The sequence below is a fragment of the Pholcus phalangioides genome, unplaced genomic scaffold (genome assembly GCF_987345545.1).
Source record: "Pholcus phalangioides strain wild (caught in Gottingen) unplaced genomic scaffold, Ppha-v1.0 ptg000009l_1, whole genome shotgun sequence".
Lineage (NCBI taxonomy): Eukaryota > Metazoa > Arthropoda > Arachnida > Araneae > Pholcidae > Pholcus > Pholcus phalangioides.
Window position 1 is genome coordinate 56,834,370 of NW_028301602.1, and position 21,976 is coordinate 56,856,345.

The 21,976-nt window shown below is 36.7% G+C and overlaps 1 protein-coding gene and 1 pseudogene across 3 annotated transcripts; one reads left to right on the plus strand and one right to left on the minus strand.

Annotated features, from left to right (window-relative positions):
• Positions 1-3,916: 3,916 nt before the first annotated feature.
• Positions 3,917-5,034, minus strand: LOC149083352 (ubiquitin-conjugating enzyme E2-17 kDa pseudogene; annotated as a pseudogene). Its single transcript, XR_016193252.1, has one exon. The product of XR_016193252.1 is annotated as a ubiquitin-conjugating enzyme E2-17 kDa pseudogene (transcript).
• Positions 5,035-12,061: 7,027 nt separating this feature from the next.
• LOC149083353 (galactosylgalactosylxylosylprotein 3-beta-glucuronosyltransferase I-like) lies at positions 12,062-21,380 on the plus strand. Of its 2 annotated transcripts, none has more exons than XM_089236605.1 (7): positions 12,062-12,259; positions 14,316-14,403; positions 14,862-14,929; positions 16,618-16,800; positions 16,963-17,244; positions 19,274-19,564; positions 21,241-21,380. In XM_089236605.1, exons 2-7 carry the CDS (start codon positions 14,337-14,339, stop codon positions 21,328-21,330), a joined length of 981 nt encoding a protein of 326 aa, XP_089092731.1. In that variant the 5' UTR covers positions 12,062-12,259; positions 14,316-14,336; the 3' UTR covers positions 21,331-21,380. The 2 variants fall into 2 exon arrangements, with proteins under 2 accessions (XP_089092731.1, XP_089092730.1); XM_089236604.1 differs by having other exon boundaries at positions 12,083-12,259; positions 14,301-14,403.
• The last annotated feature ends 596 nt before the right edge of the window (positions 21,381-21,976 follow it).

The following is a 21,976-nucleotide window of genomic DNA, read 5'->3' on the forward strand; positions in this document are numbered from 1 at the left end:
TCCAGCCAGGACCCAAACCAGAATGTTTCGCTTTGTTCTGCAACAGGCCTTTGATGACTGGAAATGTTCAGCAATAAAAATTTTCAAAACAGTTTCCTACACAGAAGGCATATATATATATATATATATATTTTTTTTTTTCCTTATTTTCTTAAGATCTTTCTGAGATTGTTCTGCAGCACTCTGCGACGTATGTCACAGTTTTTAGTACATTCTGCTTTGGGGCAGCCAGGTAAAGTGGGTGCCCAAAACATCCCTTTATCTATAGACCCTGCGTTGATCTGGGGGGGGGGGAAGAGAATATCGCCCCTCCCCAGAGCAAAATAATATGAAAGAAATGCATTTGTATCAAGGCGCATACAGGGGAAGGGGTTGCTGTGCCTAAAATACAAAAAGCAGCTTAATTTCGTGGTGCTGAGCAGGAGTCCTGTTTGCCCATGAGAGATACAGGCTCTGCTTCTTGAAACATCAACCAGGATCCCCACCTGCTGTCCATAGATTTGTAATGCTGTTGAAACACATGAAAATTTTTACCTGATTATTTAATCACTGTGGAATATTAATAATAATATAATAAATTATAATAATATTAATAATAACCTTGAACCAAAAAAAAACCTATGTAATTTCGATATGGTAAGCAGCTGTGATTATACTTCATAACCAGATTTTACTATTTTAAGTAGCAGAGCCGCAACTAGATACTTGGTCGGCCGCGGGCAAGCACGCTTTTTGGCACCCCTTTGTAATATACATAGGGAAGCAACATAAGTAAACCCAAAATATAAAGAATTTCACACACATATGTTAATACATTCGATCCTAACATTGTAATAAGTATAGGATATTAAAATTAAACTAAATTCATACCATCATCACAAATTGCATCATAAGGATACAGAAAAAGCTGGGATACGAGTGATAATCATTTACATTCTCTTCAAGTTTAATGTAGAACTTTGAAACTCGCATTGATTTCACTAATGCCACAGAAACCTTGAACCAAAAAAAAAACTATGTAATTTAAAAAAGGTAAACAGCTGTGATTATACTTCATAATCAGATTTTATTATTTTAAGTAGCAGAGCCACAACTAGATACTTGGTCAGCCGTGGGCAAACACGCTTTTTTGGCACCCCCCCCCCTGTAATATACATAGGGAAGCAACATAAGTAAACCCAAAATATGAAGAATTTCACACACATATTTTCGGTTTACTTACGTTTCCCCACGCATCGCCCAAAAGATAACTTATTTTTATGCCCTCTCCGCGTAATGTCGAAGGGTAAAATTTGCACCCCCCATTGGTTTGGTGCACTAGACCCACCTGCTACCCCTAGCTGTGGCCCTGTTAAGTGGTTTAAAACTAATTTTCATTCAATAAATTTTTCAAAAAAGAAACAAACTGGTTTGCCGAAAAACTTCACCCCAGTGGTACTCAAATTTAAATAACACCATGGATTTCAATATGAATGTTCAACCATATATCCTCAACACTAGAACCACAGATAGCAGTCACTTTGACCGCAATAGAAAAAAATCAACATAAATTATTTTGACTTATTTTTGTAATAGAACCTTGTTCATGTTCAATTTTTTGAAATTCGGACAAAGGGCTTGTTATGACAAAGACTAATCCCATGTTTTGTTACTTTAAGAAGAGGTTTGAATATTTTTCAGCTCGTAATTTGTGGCTTCATTTTCACTTGGCAATCCTTTGATGAGGTTTGAAATATAATACACTTGAGAAATTTGCAAGGAGACTACATGCAGAATGAAAAAACCCGCAGATAGCTACCAAAATCTTAAGCAATGTAAAATACGTGAAAACTTTTTGATGCTCCATTGTGCACTGAATGATTTCATTTTGTCGAAAACATCAACAGCACTCATTAGTAGAGTAGTACAATTTCATAACTTCTGGCAGAAATTTCCTTTGTCCAAGATATCAATTTTGCGTGTGCTTGGTATTCAAGACCTACATTTTTCTCTGCTTACCAACTATAGAATTATTATTTTTTTTTTGCTCATCAAAATATAAAATATAATAATGGCTTCTCCACATCATCCAGCAAAGGGCCAGGCTATCAGTGCCATAACTAGAGGGAGCAGTCTGGTACCTCAGGCCAGAGGGGGAACAAATTTCATTGTTTAACCTATTTTTCAACATTACAAGGATGCCGACAAAATACGTGCTTGCCTGGACTGACCAAGCATCTAGTTGCAGCCCTTCTATAATGAATTTATGTGAAGAAACAAAATAAAAATAGTCTTGGCCCATCTATGGGTGAAATCATAAAAAATGAAGATTCTTTTCATCATGCAACATTGCACCAGCAAATGCAGTACATGAAAAATGCAAAGATCCATATAGGAGCACTACATGAATAACACACAATGAGCTTTTTCAAAAGTGTACCAGTATAAATTGGGTACTGGAGAAAAGCAACCACCATGATAGAGCATCTGTTCCCTCAATACTGTCCATTTCATTATGTTTTGCTATATTAGTTGAATATCTAATATCTGACCGCTACTGCTAGGTAAACTTTATTTTATCACCAAACTAATAAACCTAGAACATTTATATTTTAGGAATTTGAGCGCCTTAACAAGATGAGGACAAAAACCACGAAATATCAACAACCAGACATAAACTGTTTGGGTGTAATCCTCCAAAGCAGAATGTTTAGCACTGTGCTGCGACGAGCCCTCAGCTGACTGGAAATGTTCTTTGGTAAAAATCCCCATTCATGTAATAGTGTTTTTTTTTAATTTTTTCTTAAAATTCTTCCTAATTGTTCTGCGACGTACATTGCAGATTTTTGCACATTCTGCTTTGAGGGTGTAATCCTATGTCAAAGTATCTTTGCAGCAAAAATAAATTTGGTCAAAATGACCAAAAGTGCATTTTCGGAGGCACATGCTTGATTAGTAGCATCAGGAATGGGGGATCATGCTGACAGTCTAAAAGAATTATCACGATACCAAAGGTTTCCATGAAATGCCTGGGTTGGCAATATTTTTAATTGGTCATGTTCTTGATTTATCAGGTCCTTTCTTTGCTTTAAGCGCATCAGTAATCAAAATGTGCGTTGGCTTAGAGGGTACGCTGTTACATTATGTCACAACTTACATTCAAATGGCACACTTTGGAGGAACAAGTGCAGAAAATTTGTTAGTGGAGAAGAAACATCACTTGCCATCCTGGTGCTACTAGATGACTCCAACAACTGTTGCATTTCATTGATGTCAATGAAGATTCTTTGGTACAACTATCAGCAGCTCCGGGTGTGAACATGGCACTTTACATACAACAAAGACTAGCACTTGTGCATAAAATGTGACTGATGGGAACTTGATAATAATTATCAAGAAATGCACCTGTTGCGACAATAGGAACTCTGAATCTATTTATTGATTTACTGCTGATTTGATTTTTAATGATTTATTACTGATTTTGATTTAATAATATAAGCAGCCCCAAAGCAGAATGTTTAGCACTGTTCTGCGACGAACCCTCAGCAGACTGGAAATATTCTGTGGTAAAAATCCCCATATATGCTTTTTTTACACTTTATCTTAAATTTCTTTCAAACTGTTCTGCAGTAGAGCTGATTGTTCTGCGACGTACGTCACAGATTTCGGCACATTCCGCTTTGGGGATAAGCAGGAACTCACTGGTGATACGCACCTGCCCCATGTATGAAAACTTGTATTCAAGATGCCAGTGATGTAATTGTAATACCTCCAGAGGCACCAGAGTTCCCATGGGACAATGCGCTTAAATCACCTTGCGTGATAACAGCCTGGGTATCTCTGTCAAAAAGGCCACTTCCGTCATTTTAGCGTTAAAACAAATTAAAGGAAAGAGAAATTATCAATGTCACTTTTACGCAATAAATACAAAAATGAATCTTTTTCATCATTTTTATAGTATCATACTTATTATTATAATACACACCTCTACATAGGATTGAAACCACAAAACTAAATTACAAAGAAATATTTTTTTTCTTCAAATTACTATATAGCACATTCTTTTGCTCGGGAGGGTCAACAATCGCAGAAAGTGAGAAGGGCATCGAGGAAATTTTTTTTTACCCTGGATTCGGTATAAAAAAGGTAATGTGATGGACACAATGCTCCGATCAAATATGAGAAGGTTCAATCGAACGAAAATCAAACTTTTTTTTTTTCTTCTTCGAGGGAGGGAGGTTTCACACACAAGTTTCTACGTGACACACAATCATTTTTATAACAAAGTTATTCTTTCCTTTAAAAAAAAAAAAAGAAACAACGAAAAAAAGAGAAGATATAATAATAGTTAATAAGAATTACTACACGAATAATTCTTGTTGTTGCTGGTGCTACATGGCGTATTTCCTGCTCCATTCCCTGGCTAGTTCGTTGTACTTGTCGCGGTCCGACTTGTAGATTCGTGCGATTTCAGGCACTAGGGGATCGTCGGGGTTCGGATCACAAAGCAAGGAGCAGATCGACAGCAGGACCTTGGATATCGTCAGGGCCGGCGACCACTGAGAGCGCAGAATGTCCAGGCAGATGCTGCCGTTGCTGTTGATGTTCGGGTGATATATGCGAGTCGTGAACGCGACTTTCGGCGGCTTGAACGGATAGTCCGGCGGGAAGTGTATTGTCAGGAAGAAGACTCCACCTTGGTAAGGACTGTCCGGTGGCCCCATGATCGTCGCCTGCCAGTGAAATAAATCGTCTCCTACGGGCCCCGCCGAACACTGGGCGGGAGGGTCTCGCTTCAGATCTTCCAGTTCTTTCTTGATTCTCTTCAAAGCCATTTCCTTCTCCTCTGTGGGGGGTCGACAAAAATAAACAAAAAGACCGACGATAGCTCTGGCGCGATTAAGACAGAAAAGTGTAACGACCTAAATCACACTCACTCCGGATAATAGAATAATGAACATCAGCCTTACAACACCAAATCTTTTTAGCCAGTGCTGCTGCTGTGAAGGGCCCGTTTCATAGCTTTCCGATGCCACCGGCGATCCGTAAAATACTGTTTATTATTCCACATTTCGCCGGCTTACGACGCCTGCGCCGAAAAACTCACAAATCACAGACGCATTCTTATTCGATCAAGTTCGCATTACGAAAAATAAAATAACGTCTGATTGTTTTTTTTTTCTCGCCGATTTGTGTTACGACATCTGATTGGTGTTTTTTCATGAACTGTCTCGATTCGTGACATTTCATATGTAAAAAAATCATTTTTCATTAATTAATCTCATGAAAATTGTTCAAATAAAAAAAAATAATTTTTAAAGTTTTGGTAGCGTGGTTCAAAGTAAACAAGCAACCAATCACGATCAGCTTTACTTCGTTTAACCGAGTACATTCCGTCATTCATTGGCAAATTAGAGTATTTCTGGTAAGCCTCAATGATTAGAGATGGCAGCACGAGTAACGTTTCTTATGCAAATAGCACTTTCAACCTCCTTATATAACACGAGCGGAGATACGGGGGGGGGGGGGGGGGCAATGTCCCCCAGCATCAAAGGTGAAGTCGGCTGATCTAATACATATATGTATAGATGAATCGGCATCATCATCGTCTTGCCCCCCCTCCCCAGACTTCCAAGTCTATTTCCCCCTGTGCTATATAACCTCCGAGCGTGCCATTTTCCAACTCTAATTAAGTATTAATTTTCATCAGGATTTCCCCCACTGCAGCCACAGGTGGATATAGACGGGGGGGGGGAGAAGCGACACAATAATGATATCCAATTCATATACAGTCAAATCCCGTTTTAACGAATATCATGATACCGAAGATCTCGTTTTAACGAACACTTTTCTAATCCCCCAGATAAGTTTGCGTAGGAACAATACGAAGATCTGGACTTCCTTTATAACGAAATTTCGTTTTAACGAAGTGATTTCTTCGGTCTCTTGGAGTTTGTTATAACGGGATTCGACTGTATACATATATACAGCCGGGGCGGGGGGGGGGGGCAAATGCATCCCCCGCAGGGTCGGATAAAAACGTTTGAAGGCCCTAATCACTTGAATGGCTTTAGTGCCCCCTCCCGTCCCTAAAAGTATATATTATTCGATATCGAATCTAGTATAAAGGAAGAAAAAACATTAAATGAAATTTTACATTTCAGAAGTAACTAATCTAAGGCTGATATTACACTATAAAACTTTGATAAAAATTATTTTATAAAACTTGAAAAATGTAACCAATAAACACATCTGTTACATTCGAGCGAACTTAACTGATCCGCCTATTGGTTACATTTTTCAAGTTTTATATACGAACTTTTATAAAACTTTTACTGTGTAATCCCGGCCGAAGGCAAAATTATGATTTGAATATTTTTGAGCACGGACATGGAAAAAAAAGGGGGAAGGGGAGAGCTTTCAACTTGCAAATCATTGATAATATCGCTTGGATCATTTTTATTTGTTTTTGGGACATCTTTGAAAGTATTTGGAATTTTTCTTTCGCATTTCCCAAAAAGACAAGAGACCTTAAATTTTCAGACTTTTTTTTCAAAATATTTTACAAACATTTAAAGATATTTTCTCCCATCGACTGCTTGTTAGGATTTCACGAAGTGGCTTCAAACGCAACCACTGAATATTGGCATGGCCGATATGACATTATTTTTGGTGAACCACATAATCACTACCTGTTCTTTCAGATGCATTTTCGAGTTGCAATCTCTGTTACCATTTCTTTTACGGCAGATCGAACTAAAGCGTCTTCATACCTATATTGGAATATAGAATATTCTAAGAGTTCTAGATCGAACCACAAAAGAGTGGCTCTAGGCTATGTAGCCAATGCAGAAGCAAAAAAAATCAATGTTTTTATGTAAAATTTCAAACTATGAACGTACTGAACTGAATAATTCGCGGAAAAACCCGTGATTTTTTTTTTAAACGTGATCATCATGCACTCCCAAGCAATGTTATCCAAAAATATGATTTTGGAGATTAATTTTACCCCTCTCAAAAGTTTTAAGGGGGTATTTTTGTAAAACCGAGTAATTTTTAATCAAAGAGGAACTATTAAAAAACTACCTAAAATTTTAAAAAATATTTTTAATCCTCGACAAAATTCGGAGGAATAAAATCGAAATTTGATGCGTGAATCACGCGTCTAGATGCGTATTGGCGAGCGCTGCTCTCAAGAGATCAGTAATATCTAGCCAAGAAATTTGTTGGTGTTAGTAGACGGCGAAGAACCAGACTTGCACAAACAGAAACTAGTTTCCTAACCACTTGACTGTCAGGCGACCATTGGCTCACGCAAAGGGGGGTTTGGGGTTCTAACCCCCCCCAGCCTAGATTATAGTGTTATTTTGCAGCAAAGAAAGTAAATCCCCCCCCCCCCCGAGAAAATTCTGCGTACGCCTATGCAGGCGACACGCATTTCATGACTCGTAATATATCTCGCTCAGGCATTGGACTGCATTGTGTATGTATAGCTGACCAACAAGCCATCAGATGGCGTCATGACTCACCCAAGGCGGAGTAGAAGACAGAGCTCTGGGGGCCATGTTGTTTTAATTTTTTTTTTTTACACCCTAAATGCACCACAAACAACCATGGCTATTTCTTTTACATACATGTTTTTTGGTATTCGATTAAATTCACCAGGGTCGCCTTCAGGGGTGACAGATCCAACAGATGCCAGCACACGAGGCTCCGCGCTTGGAGGAGTTCCGCATATGTGGGAATATAAAAAAAATAGATTTTTTTTTTAACAACAAGAGAACGAGGTAGCTATGTTTTAACTATAGAAATGGTAGTGATTATTTCAAATCATACATCAAATTATTCGCTATTCGAAGGAGCCCGGCAGATCATTTTCCTCTTCTGGCTCCGGGTCTGGTCATGGCCCCCACATCCTGTAGCGGGACCCCTAGGCTGGGATCTTTTGTGGGCCCCTCGGTCAGACTTTTAACGCGCCCCTTCTGTAGTTAATTTATAGCGTGAAGAGCAAAAAATGATGTTGAACCGTCCCGGACCCCAGGGTTAGAGCCCTGTCGTCGTCGTCCCCATGTGGGGGGGGGGCGGCATGAGTCTGGTAATGGTGGCCTTGGAATTGATTTGCGAGGGACCTCAAATACTTTAGTTTGGGCTTGAAATCAATTAACTCGGATAATAAAATGCAGTTATTATAAACGCTAATTGAAAGAGTATACGGATTAAGTGCGACCGATTTTTCAGCTAGTTTTTGGACCCGTAATATACCTTAGTTTTTAATTATATTTCCTTTCTTCCATAAATTATGAAATGCCTCTTTTTAGGTATTTTTAGTGCCTTTTTCCCTGCCTATTTAGAACATATTTAGTGCCTAAACTTCCGGGCTCTACTCAGGGTCGTCTTAAGAGCATCATGGGCCCCCGGGCCAATGGATTTTTCTGAGGCCCCATCTGATTGATTCTAGAAAACTTAAACCAGATCTCATTTTTGTGGGTACCCTCTTCTCTTGAGGCTTCCGGACCATGCCCGGGTGGGAACATTCGTTAAGACATTTTTTAACGTGCGGTTAGGTTAGGACAAGGTTACTACATTTATTGCCAATTCGTTAAATAAAGAGCATCCGAATTTCTTGCCAATTCGCTTGTAAGCGAAGGGGGTTAAAGCGTTGTACTGTCTTGATGACAATCTTTGAGGACATCTCCCCGCAAAACTTCTATTCAGAGACGACATTGTTTGATTGGTTGGACAGAAAAATATTTATGGTTCACATCTGACAAAATACAGTTGCTCGAAATCTTTTAGCGAAATAGTTGAACGAATGCGTTCATAAAGGATTAAATTTTTTTTCCACGTAGAGATGAATCTTCGAGATGGTTTTTAACTTTGCTTGCCCAAAAGAACGGCAAGCAAAGTTAAAAATGTAAATTTTTGATAAACTTTTATTTTGAGCATCTCGAGTTAACTATAATAAATCAACTTCCAAAGAGTTATGGCCCTTGAGGGCAGTTGCGATGCTTGTTGAATTATGTTTCATAAAGTGTAACACACTTTTCAATAAGGCGTATCTACAAATTACAGTGGGACCTCGTTTATACGTCCCTCAAACGACTTTCACGTTTATACGACGCTTCGGTCGCAATTGGTTCCTATGTATTTTTGTTAAAATAATTCATTCATTCATTCAACGCAAAACCTCAATTATTCGACGTCTTCACTTCGACTCGAACTCCGCATCTTTTGAAAAAAAACGTCGTTTACATCGATCAAATGCGCACAAAATGTTTGTATGCAATGAAAATGGCTTGCTTATTGCATATTGTCACCGCAAAAGTCATAAATTTTAGGGCGATTGCCGAAGTATATGAAAATTGCCAGTGAGCGCTGGTTGATGACCATTTAGAGTGGACATTTAAGTAATTTGTTTATTGCTTGTTTCTGAGAATACGCAGATGCGGCGAGCTCCGAAAAAAATGGTTCCAATTGTTTTGACGGCCATATGCCCTTTCAGAATTTTTTTCTCTCCCAATGTTTTCAGCGTTATCCCGAGAGGGTAAGCAAGTCCATTGTAAGCATTTGGAGGGTAGAGACAGATACGGTACACATGCGCAGTAAGTTCTTTCGATTATTTCCTACAGAATTTTCTTTCGATGTGGTGCTTTGCTTGCTGGTTGTGTCAAATCCGTTGTCGTTTGTAATGCCGAAAAAAAAAACGCTCTCTAAAAAAAACTGGAAATTTTGGAAGAATTCGACAAGAACTTTAAATTAATAACGAAAGTTCATCTTGCAAAACAGTTGAACACTCTCTTCTCAACTTGGAAAACGATTATAAAGCAGTGAAACAAAATCGAAGAGCACAAAAGTTGCTCATTGAAAATCATCTATTGCCAAAAAGAGTCAAATGATCAGTTCTGCTAAATCTTATTTCTTTGTTACTTGAAATATGATTTAATTTCCCTTCAAGTATGAAATATTTTTTTAGAACAAAATTAGAATGCAATACAAATACAACGCCACAACAGGCAAATTGCCCAACGAGGTGGCTGACTTAAGAACATCATGGATCCCCGAGCCATTTTTTGGAGGCCCTACCTATTACTGCTACACCACACATGCACCCCCCCCCCGCGGAACCCCCCCAACGAACCGGTACATGCGGGAATGTGCGTGTACGTGTAGTGCAACCTGACGTAAAGGTTGTTTCTGTGTAATGCTTGTTATGTGTAGTGCTGTCATCTGCCCCAGTTTTTCTAACTATGAGTGAAGTGTTATGGTTGAATGATTTACCGTTGTAGGACTGTTGCTCTCTGTGGCGAGACTTTTTAACGGGGAGATCGGCTCGCATTTGCGCCTTGAAGTTCGGAACCACAGAAAACCAACTTCAGCCGACCACCACTGTGGGGTTCGAACCCGGATCCTCGCATCACGAGTCCGGCACTATAACCACTCGACCACCACAGCGGTTAAGCTGAATCAAGCACATTAAATTTTATTAACATTTTGCATGTATGTGGGGTGGGGGGGAGGGATCATTTTTAAAAAAGTCTCAGTTGTTCCCACGTATACGAAATATAAATGTGTGAACGCCTATAACGAAGGGTTCCACTGTAACAGAATTGCCAAAAGTTGCTTAGTTGTATAGATGGAGTGAACATAAATACTTGAATTATTTCAGTTCCATTTCGCAGGCCGATGCTTTGGCCAAGGCCAAAGAAAATAGTTATTCAGCATTATTACTTTCATTTACTCTTTAATTCAATAAATTCATTTATTCTTTTGGACGCCTATAGTGAATCTTCTGGCACCCCGGAATCGCTTCGCTTTATCAAAAAAGCGTTGTATAGAAAATTTACATTAGAGGAATAATCTTTGATGTTCTAAATTAAAGGAAAACTAAAAGTTTGGATGGAAATTTTGTTTTGTGTGAAACACTTTTCAAAGTGGTTCATTACACAGAGACTCTTCAGTAGTTTTATTTGTTTTAGTATGAGTATACTTGCTTGCTTGATGAACAACGAAAACTATAGAAATGTGGTGGATATGGTGGATATCTTATCTGACAGAAACGAAGGATAAATTTGATACTATCCATATTCATAATAAAACTACAGTGAAATCTCGATATAACAATATATTCCACGGACCAAGAAAAAATATCGTGGTGAGGGATTATAGTTATATATCAAGACGCAACATTATCCTTACGTGTGATCAAATTTATGCTGTTGTTGTCATCTTTTATGCATTGCATTGTTAATATCAGCAGAAAATACGCTTTTATTTATTTATTCACAGCAAAAAATTGTAATTGATTAGTTTATTTATAAAACTCACTTATAAAGCATTGTCCCTGTACAGAAGTTTGCTGCATTGCACTTCTGTGTCTTTACACAGAAAGGAGCAATACCAATAACTTCCTTTAGCCTTCGATGATCCTTTATTGCAGAACATTGATGTCATCAGACGCCTTCAGAAGAACGAGAACACGTCACGAAGTTAAAATCAAATTTAAAGCAATTTTGAGCAAAATATAAAAAATATCTTTTTTTATGTAGCGATTTCAAAAATTTCATAAAAATATCGTTATTGAGGGGTTCATCGCAGTAGAAGATATCGTTGTATCTCAAGAGATTTTTATTTATTTATTTTACCTTCTCTTCCAGTATAAGTGCATTTCATGCCTTCTGTAGGGTTGTTGTAAATAAATAAATAAATTAAACTAGGCAATTCCAAACAAGATTTGAAAAAAATGTCATTGCAGAGGTGTTTATTATCGATTGTCATTATAGCGAGGTTTTACTACATATACAAACTCTGTAGCGTATGCAGGATTTTCTCATTGGGGGGGGGGGGGTTTTCTTTTCCTTACCGGGTTTCGTTTTTTTTGCCGCAAAAGTATACCATAATCTTTTCTCAAGGGGAAGGGGAGTGAAGGCCCGGCACTAACACGTGGGGGCCATGTAGGAGGGCAACTCTGTTCACTCATTAACGGCAGACAGTGAGTCCCCTAGGGATTTCAAGGTCACCTTAAAACTTGACATAATAGGTACCAAAGTTTTAGTTACGTTGTTGCATAAACAGATGGCGCTGAAGTAACGGGAAGGCTTCACCCGGAGATAAATATTGGGTTTGTTTGCATTAGCAAATAGATCAAGTTGTGAGTTATTATACATAAATTTGAAGTGATTGGGAGTAAGATTTATTAGTATTCTATTCGTATTATATATAGAAGCAAAATATCTTCATTAAAATCAATATCGATGGAGAATTACAGATCAACGCGAAGAAGGTAATTAATGCATTCATTTTCCATCAAGATGTTTACTCAATTGACAATGTTTACGAATTTACTGTCATTTGAATACTTGTTTAATGTTTTCTTTGAGTAGGACTTGGGCTATTTGATTTTGAAATGATTACCATTACTTTTTAAGGAAATTCACTTAGTATGAAATTAATTCAAGACTCCACATAAATAATTGCTTTAAAATCAGGCAAAATTATATATAGTTTTTAAACATTGAGGTTCTCACACAGAAGCTAATTTTTTAAACGCATGAAATGGCTACAAAATACTCATTAACAATTGATGTTTTTGAAATTATTCAAAGTGTTTGTTTTATCATTTTTCGATTTTTTTTTCACTATTACTTTTGATAAAAGTGTTACTGGAACATTCCCTTGTGTTTGGCTCACAGCTTACATATTCAAATATTAAAAAAAAAAAGAAATCCTCCAAGGAGTCACCTTTTTAACATTATATAAGCCTATAATGCACTTTGTTCACTCTCGTTGGTCATATTTTAAGCATTTTTCAATGATATTGGGGAATTTTCAAGCAATAGATAACGCTTTTAGAATCTATCACTGAAAAATTAAATTTGTGGGCATTTTCTTAAGACATACTCTATTTACAATTTTGCATTATGTTTTGAAGTAAAAATTATTTTTTCGATTTTTTTTAATTCATGAAATCCCTCCCCCCCCCCTATAATTCTAACACTGCCTAAAATTGAGTGTTCATAGTAATGGAATATTTTCAGTGCTGATGGTAGGTTCAGGGCCACAACTGGGGGGGGGGGGAGCAGGTGGGTCTCGGGCCCTGGGTGCTTGACCAGAGGGGTGCAAATTTTAATATCAGACCTCTCCAACATTACAAGGGGGTCCAAAATGCTCACTTGTCCCGGGTGACCAAACATCTAGTTGCGGCCCTGGGTAGGTTTATGCGCAATCATGTAGACATGGGTGAGGGATTCGCATCATGAGGACATGGGCTCATACCCTACCAGTGATGCAGTGGTGGTTGGTTAAAGTTGGTTTTCTGTCATTTTCCATCTTCCGGCACACATGTGAGTCAATCTCCCCAACACCAACCAAAAATCTTGCAACAGATCCTCCAACCAGGGCAGCAAACAAAAATTGACATTGTTCCCGGGAGAAAGTAAAAATTTTGAAGGAACAAAATACAAACTTTGCGCCCTTTCTGGTCTAGCGCCCATTACACTAGATCTCCCTCCCCACTGCCCTTCCTAGTCTTGCCAACAACTGTACAAATATTCAACCATTGCATTTCACGCACAATTAGAAATACAAATGACTGCGCTAACTTCATGCACAACACCATATATGCATGCTTATGATTACTTTATAAAAGTCACACATGCACACACTTTTGGCACAGTTTGCTTATCACTGAAAGGTGGTGAAACAGTAATAAATTGCTCAAATGTTGGTGAACCAGTTTTGCTTAAAAGGACTAATGGTACCACTGTATCGTTTTTTGCTAAATACTTGTGTATTAAAAGTTTCAGCGCAAAACCGATTTAATGTGCAGCAACGATCAACGAGATTGCAGAAACTAGACCTCTGCTTTATGACAAGCTTTCTTCAAATATTGCTCGACCTGGTAATTTTTCCAGAATTTTTAAAAAGCTTTTGCCAAGGAGTTTTTCAAATATTTCTTAGAAGGAACTAAACAATAACAGTTTTTTTTCCTGAACATTTCCAAACTGTGTCTCATAAAATTCAGTGTGATTATAGAACATACTAAAGTACAGTTGTTGTGCATGAAGTAGGAATTTGAATTTGGTGAGGGAATTTCAGTTAAAATGAAAAATTGATGAATTTTTTAACTAAATAAGATAAGAAGCAATAAAACTGAAAAAGAAGAGATGAAACAATGGGAGAATTATAAGGTCATATTTTTAAACTTTAAGGTTACATTTTTATGTTTTTTAGGTCATAAAAATTTGTGAGAGCCCTAGTTATGGTTAATCAATGCATTATTTAATGATCAGGTAATATTGAATAATATTATTTAATTTTTACAGTACATATTTGTTTAGGACTCTTGTGCAAGATAAGAAATGAACTGGGTGAAAGCCTTTATTGGATTTTCATGTGTTGCTGTTTTATGGCTGTTGTTTCAGTTGGGTAAGTTTTTTTTTCAAATGCCTTGATTGCTGTCTTTTAGAAACACTTCTGTAAAAGTTATGGTCTTGATTTAATTATTTTGTGTTGCTGAATTACTTTCATGAAGTTCCCATGATCTATAAGAAAGAGAAGCATTTATTGTGCTTAGTTTTTCTTCCTGTTATGATATAATTCGAAAGATGTCATATGTGAGAGTTATATAATGTGTATTGAAATCTTGAAATGTATGATTTGTTATTCCAAAATCATAATGAACATGCTATATAATGATAATCAAGCTATAAAAAAATATTACTAAGAGCACTTCCCAGTGTTCATATATTCTATCAATATTGATAAATCCTTGTATAATGATATTTTCTCCAGTCCCTTGAGTATTTTTGTATGAGTTTCACTGTATTTTAAAATGTCATATGACTTGAAAAATACATATAACTTTTTTACTGTATTATTGTCAGTGCTTTTTCACGAGTGCTTCAGCAATGTAAATGAAGTGCCTTCAAGACTCTTGTGCCATGAAGAAAAGGTAACATATGTGTTTATACCAATATGTACTGCACAAATTTGATGATATGCTGATAACTTTTCTAATGAAATACTTTCAAGATTCTTTGTCTCTCTCTCTGACTATTTTAGTCACAAGCTGGAGAATTCTGAAAATACCAAATTTTAAACATGTATAAGGGGAACCTTTTTTTTTTTGCCAAAAATTGGGTCCCAAAAAAAAAGGGGGTTTCTTATACATGGATAATGTTTTAGATATATCTTTCCATTTTTTTTTTCCAAATTTTAAGCTAAAAAAATCTGATGGTTCCTTATACTCCAGGGTTTCTGATACACGTTAGAATACGATACTTCACATAAATGCCTTTCATTAGAATTTTCTGTATTATAATTTTGATGGCATTGTGAAAAATATTATAAAAACAAAAACTTGGCCATTCTTTTTGAAAGCTGTTTGATGAAATCAGCAATAATGCCCCTTTAAAGGATTCATCGTCCATTTTGTTTTTCATGAGAAGAAAATGTTTAAGAGAATATGCCATATTTAATAGGTTTTGATTGAGTAGGAATACAAGCATTTCTCATCTACATCTTCAAATCCAACAGATTTATTTTTTCAACTATTTGAAGTTTTTCCTTTGCAAGTGTATTTTCAGGACAAAAATATAACTACAGGCAGATTTTGTGATAGAATGATACCCCCTCCCCAACCAGGGTTTAAGCTATGGTCACATTTTTTGCAAAATGCGAAAGAAAATCTTAGAATGCGAAAGAAGTACTATCCACTTTCACAAAAATGCATACAGGAGGTACGAAACGAGAAGACATCCAACCATAAATCATTAGCATTGTAGTGTTTTTCTAAAGCTTTTCCCCCCATTTTTGCTAAAGGAATTTTTATCTAGCTTAAACCCTGCCCCCAACCCATCCACAGGACTGCTCATACTAGGCATAGGGCCTGGTGTCTCTCAACGATTTTGGGCACCAGCAATGTTTATGACACCCCCCCTTTGCCCAATTTAAAAAAATTTGGTGAGGAAGGGAAAATTGGGGGTATTCCTTATTTCAGAATATATGAGAACACTGAATATGCAAGAAATAGCCATAGAAAAAATTTTGAACACACGACTAAATGTAAATTAACATAGAAATGGATGAAAATTCAGTGCTGAAGGTAATTTTAAACTAATGAGAGAAACAATTCTCGAAATTAATGAAAATTTTAGAATCGATGAATTGAAAATAATTTAAAGAAAAAATTCCAGCACCAATGAAAATTCAGAATTAATGAAACAATCAATTTCATAACAAATGGGGGAATCCAGAATTGATGAAAATTAATAACTAATGAAATTAATAATTTTGCAACTGATAAAATTCAGCATTAAAGCAAGAAATAATTTAAGGATTGGTGAAAAGGCATCAATAATTTATCATGAGTGCAGTCTGTGGCACCGCCCCGCAAGGGTGGCTCTGGTGATATCTGTGGTTCAAACTGATAATGTGATAACTAATGAAAATTTCGGACTATTTTTAGGATTTAAACTTACTTTTATCTTGAAGAAATCTAATGTGTGCTCCATGTAATCACACACACACACACACACACACACATGAAAAATAGTATTGTATCTATGGTTATTGAATCATGTAATTATAGAATTTTATTGATTTCATGAGTTAATATCCATTTTATTATTTTTCTCAAAGGTTTCTCTCCTTTACTTGGCATCAGAATATTCTCGAAAGCAGCCAGAATGTGCAAGGATATTTGATGGATTACGGAGCGAGTTACTCGAGCAAGGCCTGCCTAAAATTTTCATAATCACGCCTACGTATCAAAGACCTGTACAAAAAGCTGAGCTTACTCGGCTTTCTCATACATTACTCCTAGTAAGTTTTAATGCATTTTCTGCTTTGAAATTACCACTTTTATTAAAGTTTCAAAATTTATAGTGAATTGATCATTAATAGCTTCAGGTTTTGCTTTGTTTTTCCCAGAGTTTTTCTCATCGGGAATGAGAATTTCAACTCCTTCAATTATTTTTTTTACAGGTGCCTAATATACATTGGATTATAGTAGAAGATTCTTCAAACAAAACCAGCTTGGTTAAAAATTTTCTAGCTCGTTATCGAATTCCTTCCACTCATTTGAACGTTCCGACTCCAGAGCCTTTGAAAACTGATATCGATGACCCAAACTGGTTGAAACCTAGAGGAGTTCTTCAAAGGAACAGGGCCTTGATGTGGATACGAGACCACTTGTCTTTGAATCAGAGAGGTGTTGTTTATTTTGCTGATGATGACAACACATATGATTTACAGCTTTTTGAGGAGGTATGGTATTACACATGGTTTAATTTACTTAATATCTGAAGTATATGCTTGACTAAATGCTATAAATTTTGAGAAATGAAAACTGCTCTTCTTATGTGTGTGTCAGAGAATGAATAAATCATGATTTTTTAACTAAAAAATAAGATTTTTTTATTTAAATTAACTAACTGCTTATTAATTAAAAAAATCTTATCATTAAAAATGCATATTTTTTCACATAATCTATCCAATTTAACCAGTCAAGTGGTTACGGCAGCGTTTGCCGTCGCTGCCATACGTAATGTAGGTGCCTATGACGACATTTGGCGACGCACAGACATTTTTCAGTCTTTTTCACCAGTCAAGTGGTTAAGACGGCATTTGCCATCGCTGATATATGTAATGGTGTTGCTTATGACGGCATTTGCCAACACGAAGACTTTTTGGTCTTTTTCACAGATATGACGAAATAATTTGTCATACATGTGCTGCCATCTCTGTACAGTCACCCTTCTACTTTGTTATCTCATCACTAGATGGAGTTGACAATTATATTTCAAGGCAAAAATTAAATTTTGTGATTTAAATCAGCTTATTCTGATGGGTCTAACTCACAGCAGAAAATTTTACAATTAAAGACATAGAAATGCACATTTTGTAACATTAGCATCTCTCATAATTTCCTGTATATAATTTGTAGTGTACATGTGGATTATCTGCAAGAAATTACGATACTAGCTTACACACTTCTAACAAGCATATAAACTACTTCAAATTGCTTTCTCATACCATAGAGGAAATCTAGATGGGGTCACTTGAAATTAAAGTTTCAAAATTAAATATCTGTTAGATCAGACAAGGCCTGGGCTCGGTCCCTTGCGGGATGTGTAAAAGAATTAAATATCAGACACTTGCTTTTCAATGCATCATGACTGAAAATTTAACAATTTTTTTTTTTTGAGCACGGAATCGCCAAGCATGAAAATATTGTCTACAATTCATTGATGGTTCGGCAACAGAGAAGTCTTAGATTGTGAGGCACCACTTACCACCATTGATGCTAAACCACTCATGCACTTCACAAGCATTCCTCAAGGAATTTCTAATGAACTGGTGCATGCTGGAATGTATTATATATATGTATGGATATCTTATGTAAAGATGATTGTTGAGGAATGTTTGGCATGTGTTTGAGAAGTACTGTCATCTTTCCTCAAAATTTCAAAGCTGAAGCATATTGGTAGGTTTAAAATCTGTACAGTTGCCAGATCTGATTGTCTACCTCCTAAAACATTTGGGAACCACAAACCACGACAGTACAGACCCATGCGTTAAAACAGCTTTGCCCTTAGGCTGCTATTACTACCACTTTACTGTACACCAACTCTAGTAATATGATCGCCATACAGCAATTTACCACTGATCAAGTTAAGTCAAAATCTTTTCCCCATAGAAAAGTCATGATATACTTCTTTCGCATGGAGAGGGACTCTGCAAGGGCTAATTGAAAAGGCACCATCTATCAGTGGTTGTCTCAGGTTCAGCAGGGAGAGAACTTATGTGTTCTTCCCCGGGATGGAACCTGCAGACAGGACGGAAGTCTTCATGATGGTAGATGAGCATCTTACCACTATGGAACCCTTGGGCTAGTTCCATGTCATTCTGCCTTCTGAGGGACCATGCCTTAAGGTTCTTTTTTATTCAACTACCTAATAATAATTCCTAGTATGAAGTTACCTGAGATCTCTATCGTCTAACCGTGTGTGACATTGAAAAATGGGGAAACACAATCAATAGCATTTCCATAAGCACATGATGGAGATGGTGATAAATATTGGGGAGGAGGAGGCTTGGGGCCCACATGGTCCTAATTGAGGGAGCTATACATAGTATGCATGAATTTTTAGGTTGCCACTGTTGAGCAGGAAGATACTGTTTTTTAGTTAGTTCAGTTGATTTGTTTGTTTAAGAAACGAACACATGCATTTTTATGTTCCTCAGATGTATATTCTTTAATGAAGCATTTTTTAAAATCTGATTGTTTTTAAAGATGAGGTACACAAAGAAAGTATCAGTTTGGCCAGTTGGTCTCGTGGGTGGCCTTATGGTAGAGAAGCCAATCATAAGAAATGGAAAGGTGAAAGGATGGAATACGCTTTGGAAGACAAACAGACCTTTTCCAATAGACATGGCTGGGTTTGCAGTAAACTTGACCCTTTTACTGTTAAATAAAAGAGCTGCATTCAGTGCGGACGTGCCGAGGGGTTACCAAGAGAGTAATCTGCTTAAAGATTTGGTCACTATAGATGAACTTGAACCAAAAGCTGATAATTGCACTAAGGTATGTATATCCTTCTTCTCATCTTAACAGCAGTTCTTTTTAGTCAGTAATTGTCATTTCACAATAATATTTATTTTCCCATTTTCAAACTCTTGTTAAAAATGTGAAACTTAACAGCATTAAAAAAAGAGAATTATTTTCTTGTCCGGTAATTTATAAAGTTAAAATCTTCTATTGTTTAGTGAAATCACTGTAAAAACTTTTCCTGGGTAATTTGCCTGTTGTGGCCCTAACTATTGTATTTGAGCTGGACTTCACATATATACGAGCGGGAACTAGAGTTTCTTTTTTACGATTTTGTTAACAAAAATCAATTTCCTTCAATGTACGCCCAGTCGTTTCTTTAATTGTCCAAAACAATTTTATAAATTCATCTACTGATGCTGCACAATGTCTTCATTATTTTTGTTTTCACACCATCCACGTTGGCAAATGGTTTTGCTCTCAGGTCAGTTTTTATCTGTGGGGTGGGGGAGTCAAACAAATGAGGTGAATAGGCTGGGAAAGATACAAGAGTCATAACACACTGTGAGGGCTGTGTGAGATGGATATTGTCATAGAAAACCAGTCACCTGTCTTCTTCAAATCAGGTCTTTTTTGCCACCACACACTGTTGTGTAATTTTCTCAGCACTATCAAGTAGATAGCCTAGTTAACAGTCACCTGGAGGAAGGAATTCCTCATGCACCGCACCTCCCACAGAAAAAAAAAAGATGAGCATTGTCTTGATATTTGACGAGTCTTTTTTTTTGAGTAATGTGAGAATGTGTGAAGTCTTCCACTGTCTTGATTGCTGCTTGGTTTCGGGATCGCAGCCATAGCTTCATGTCTCGTCACCAGTAAATGTTTTGGATAAGAAATCTGGGTCAATTTGGAGATGCCTTTTCATGTCTCCAAGTGAGACTGTTTCTGATCATTGTTGAACTGAGGCATAAACTTTGCACTGACCCTCTCATCTTCCATTAAAATTTAATATCACACACACGTGCGCTCCAACTCACTCCAGACAAAAATCATGGGTCGTCTATCTTCAAACACAATTTCACAAATTGTTCCAATATTTTTGTTCATCCTGGAAGTTGAAGGATGCCCAGAGCATGGTTGGTCATCAATCAATATTCCACCTTTGAAATAAAAAAAAACCACTCATACTCTTGAGTTTTACCCATAGCAGCATCCTGTTTTTGCTTTTTTCCCGAGCCAAAAGCAAAATTTCACAGCCACATGCTGTTCATATAGTCTGCCATGATAAAAAATGAGAAACAGGGTAAACAGCTTCCATGAAAAAATTCAGACGACAAAGACAACCTTCCCAGGCAGTGCAGCTTGCCACACTGGTTCAGTAGGTGTGGCTTAACGCTTACCTAATGAAAGCACCACCTACTATGGATGCTCTGCCTGACGTAAGATGATTCTGGTTATTTTTGGGTATAATTCCCGTCCCCGTATTTTTGTACACGTAATCTAATTTATTTTTTCTGCCACTTCTTACGTAATTATAGAAGATGGGAAATTAATTATCTTCAAGTTAAGTTTTAGAAGACAAACCATTTAAAGTAATTTTTTGTCAGTTTTTCTTAATAAAAGCAATCAAGTACATTTGTAGAACTTATTGCAAGTTGGTGAAAAAAAAGTATGTTTATATGAATGTTTTTATATTTATTTTGTGAGTGCAGGTTTTAGTATGGCATACAAGAACAGAACGGCCAAAGCTAAAACAAGAGAAGAAGCTAGTCAAACCATCAAATGAGGGAATCGAAATTTGATGCATTTTTTTAAATGTATTTTGTTAATAAATTTTACAATTGTTATTTTATCTTCAGGTAGAATATATGTTAATTATTTAAAAACTATACTGTGTGGGAAGAAAAACTGAGTGGAGGCTGTGTTATTGCTACAGTTGTAAGTTAAATTATGAATGTCTTTTAAACCTTGTAACAATGCAATGTCATCTCAGAAGGAACCAATGAAAAAGATAAATGAAAAGAAAAACTACAAGATTCTTAATATGTTTGACATACAATGGGCGCTGTCTTCAGGAAAAATTCCACCTCTACGACAGTTATATATTGGTGAACATCCCTTCAGACCTGTTGAAAAGGTAAAATATTTGGGATTTATCTTATATATAAATGTGAAAGTATGTATGTATGTTCTTTATACAAATCTACAGTTTTAGACCGATCATCGCCAGATTTTGCATATATACCAAACAGGTCCGGGATTGAACCTTAGGCTACTTTAAAAGTTCGTCAGAGCTAGGCAAATGCCCGAAATGGGCAAAAAACTGTCGGGCAACAATAGTTTTGGGGCCTCAACAATTACTTTCGGAACGTTTACTTTAGTTACAGTGGTTTCCAACAATGCGTTTCAGACGTGAATATATGCCTTTAAAATGGTTTGTCACACCTT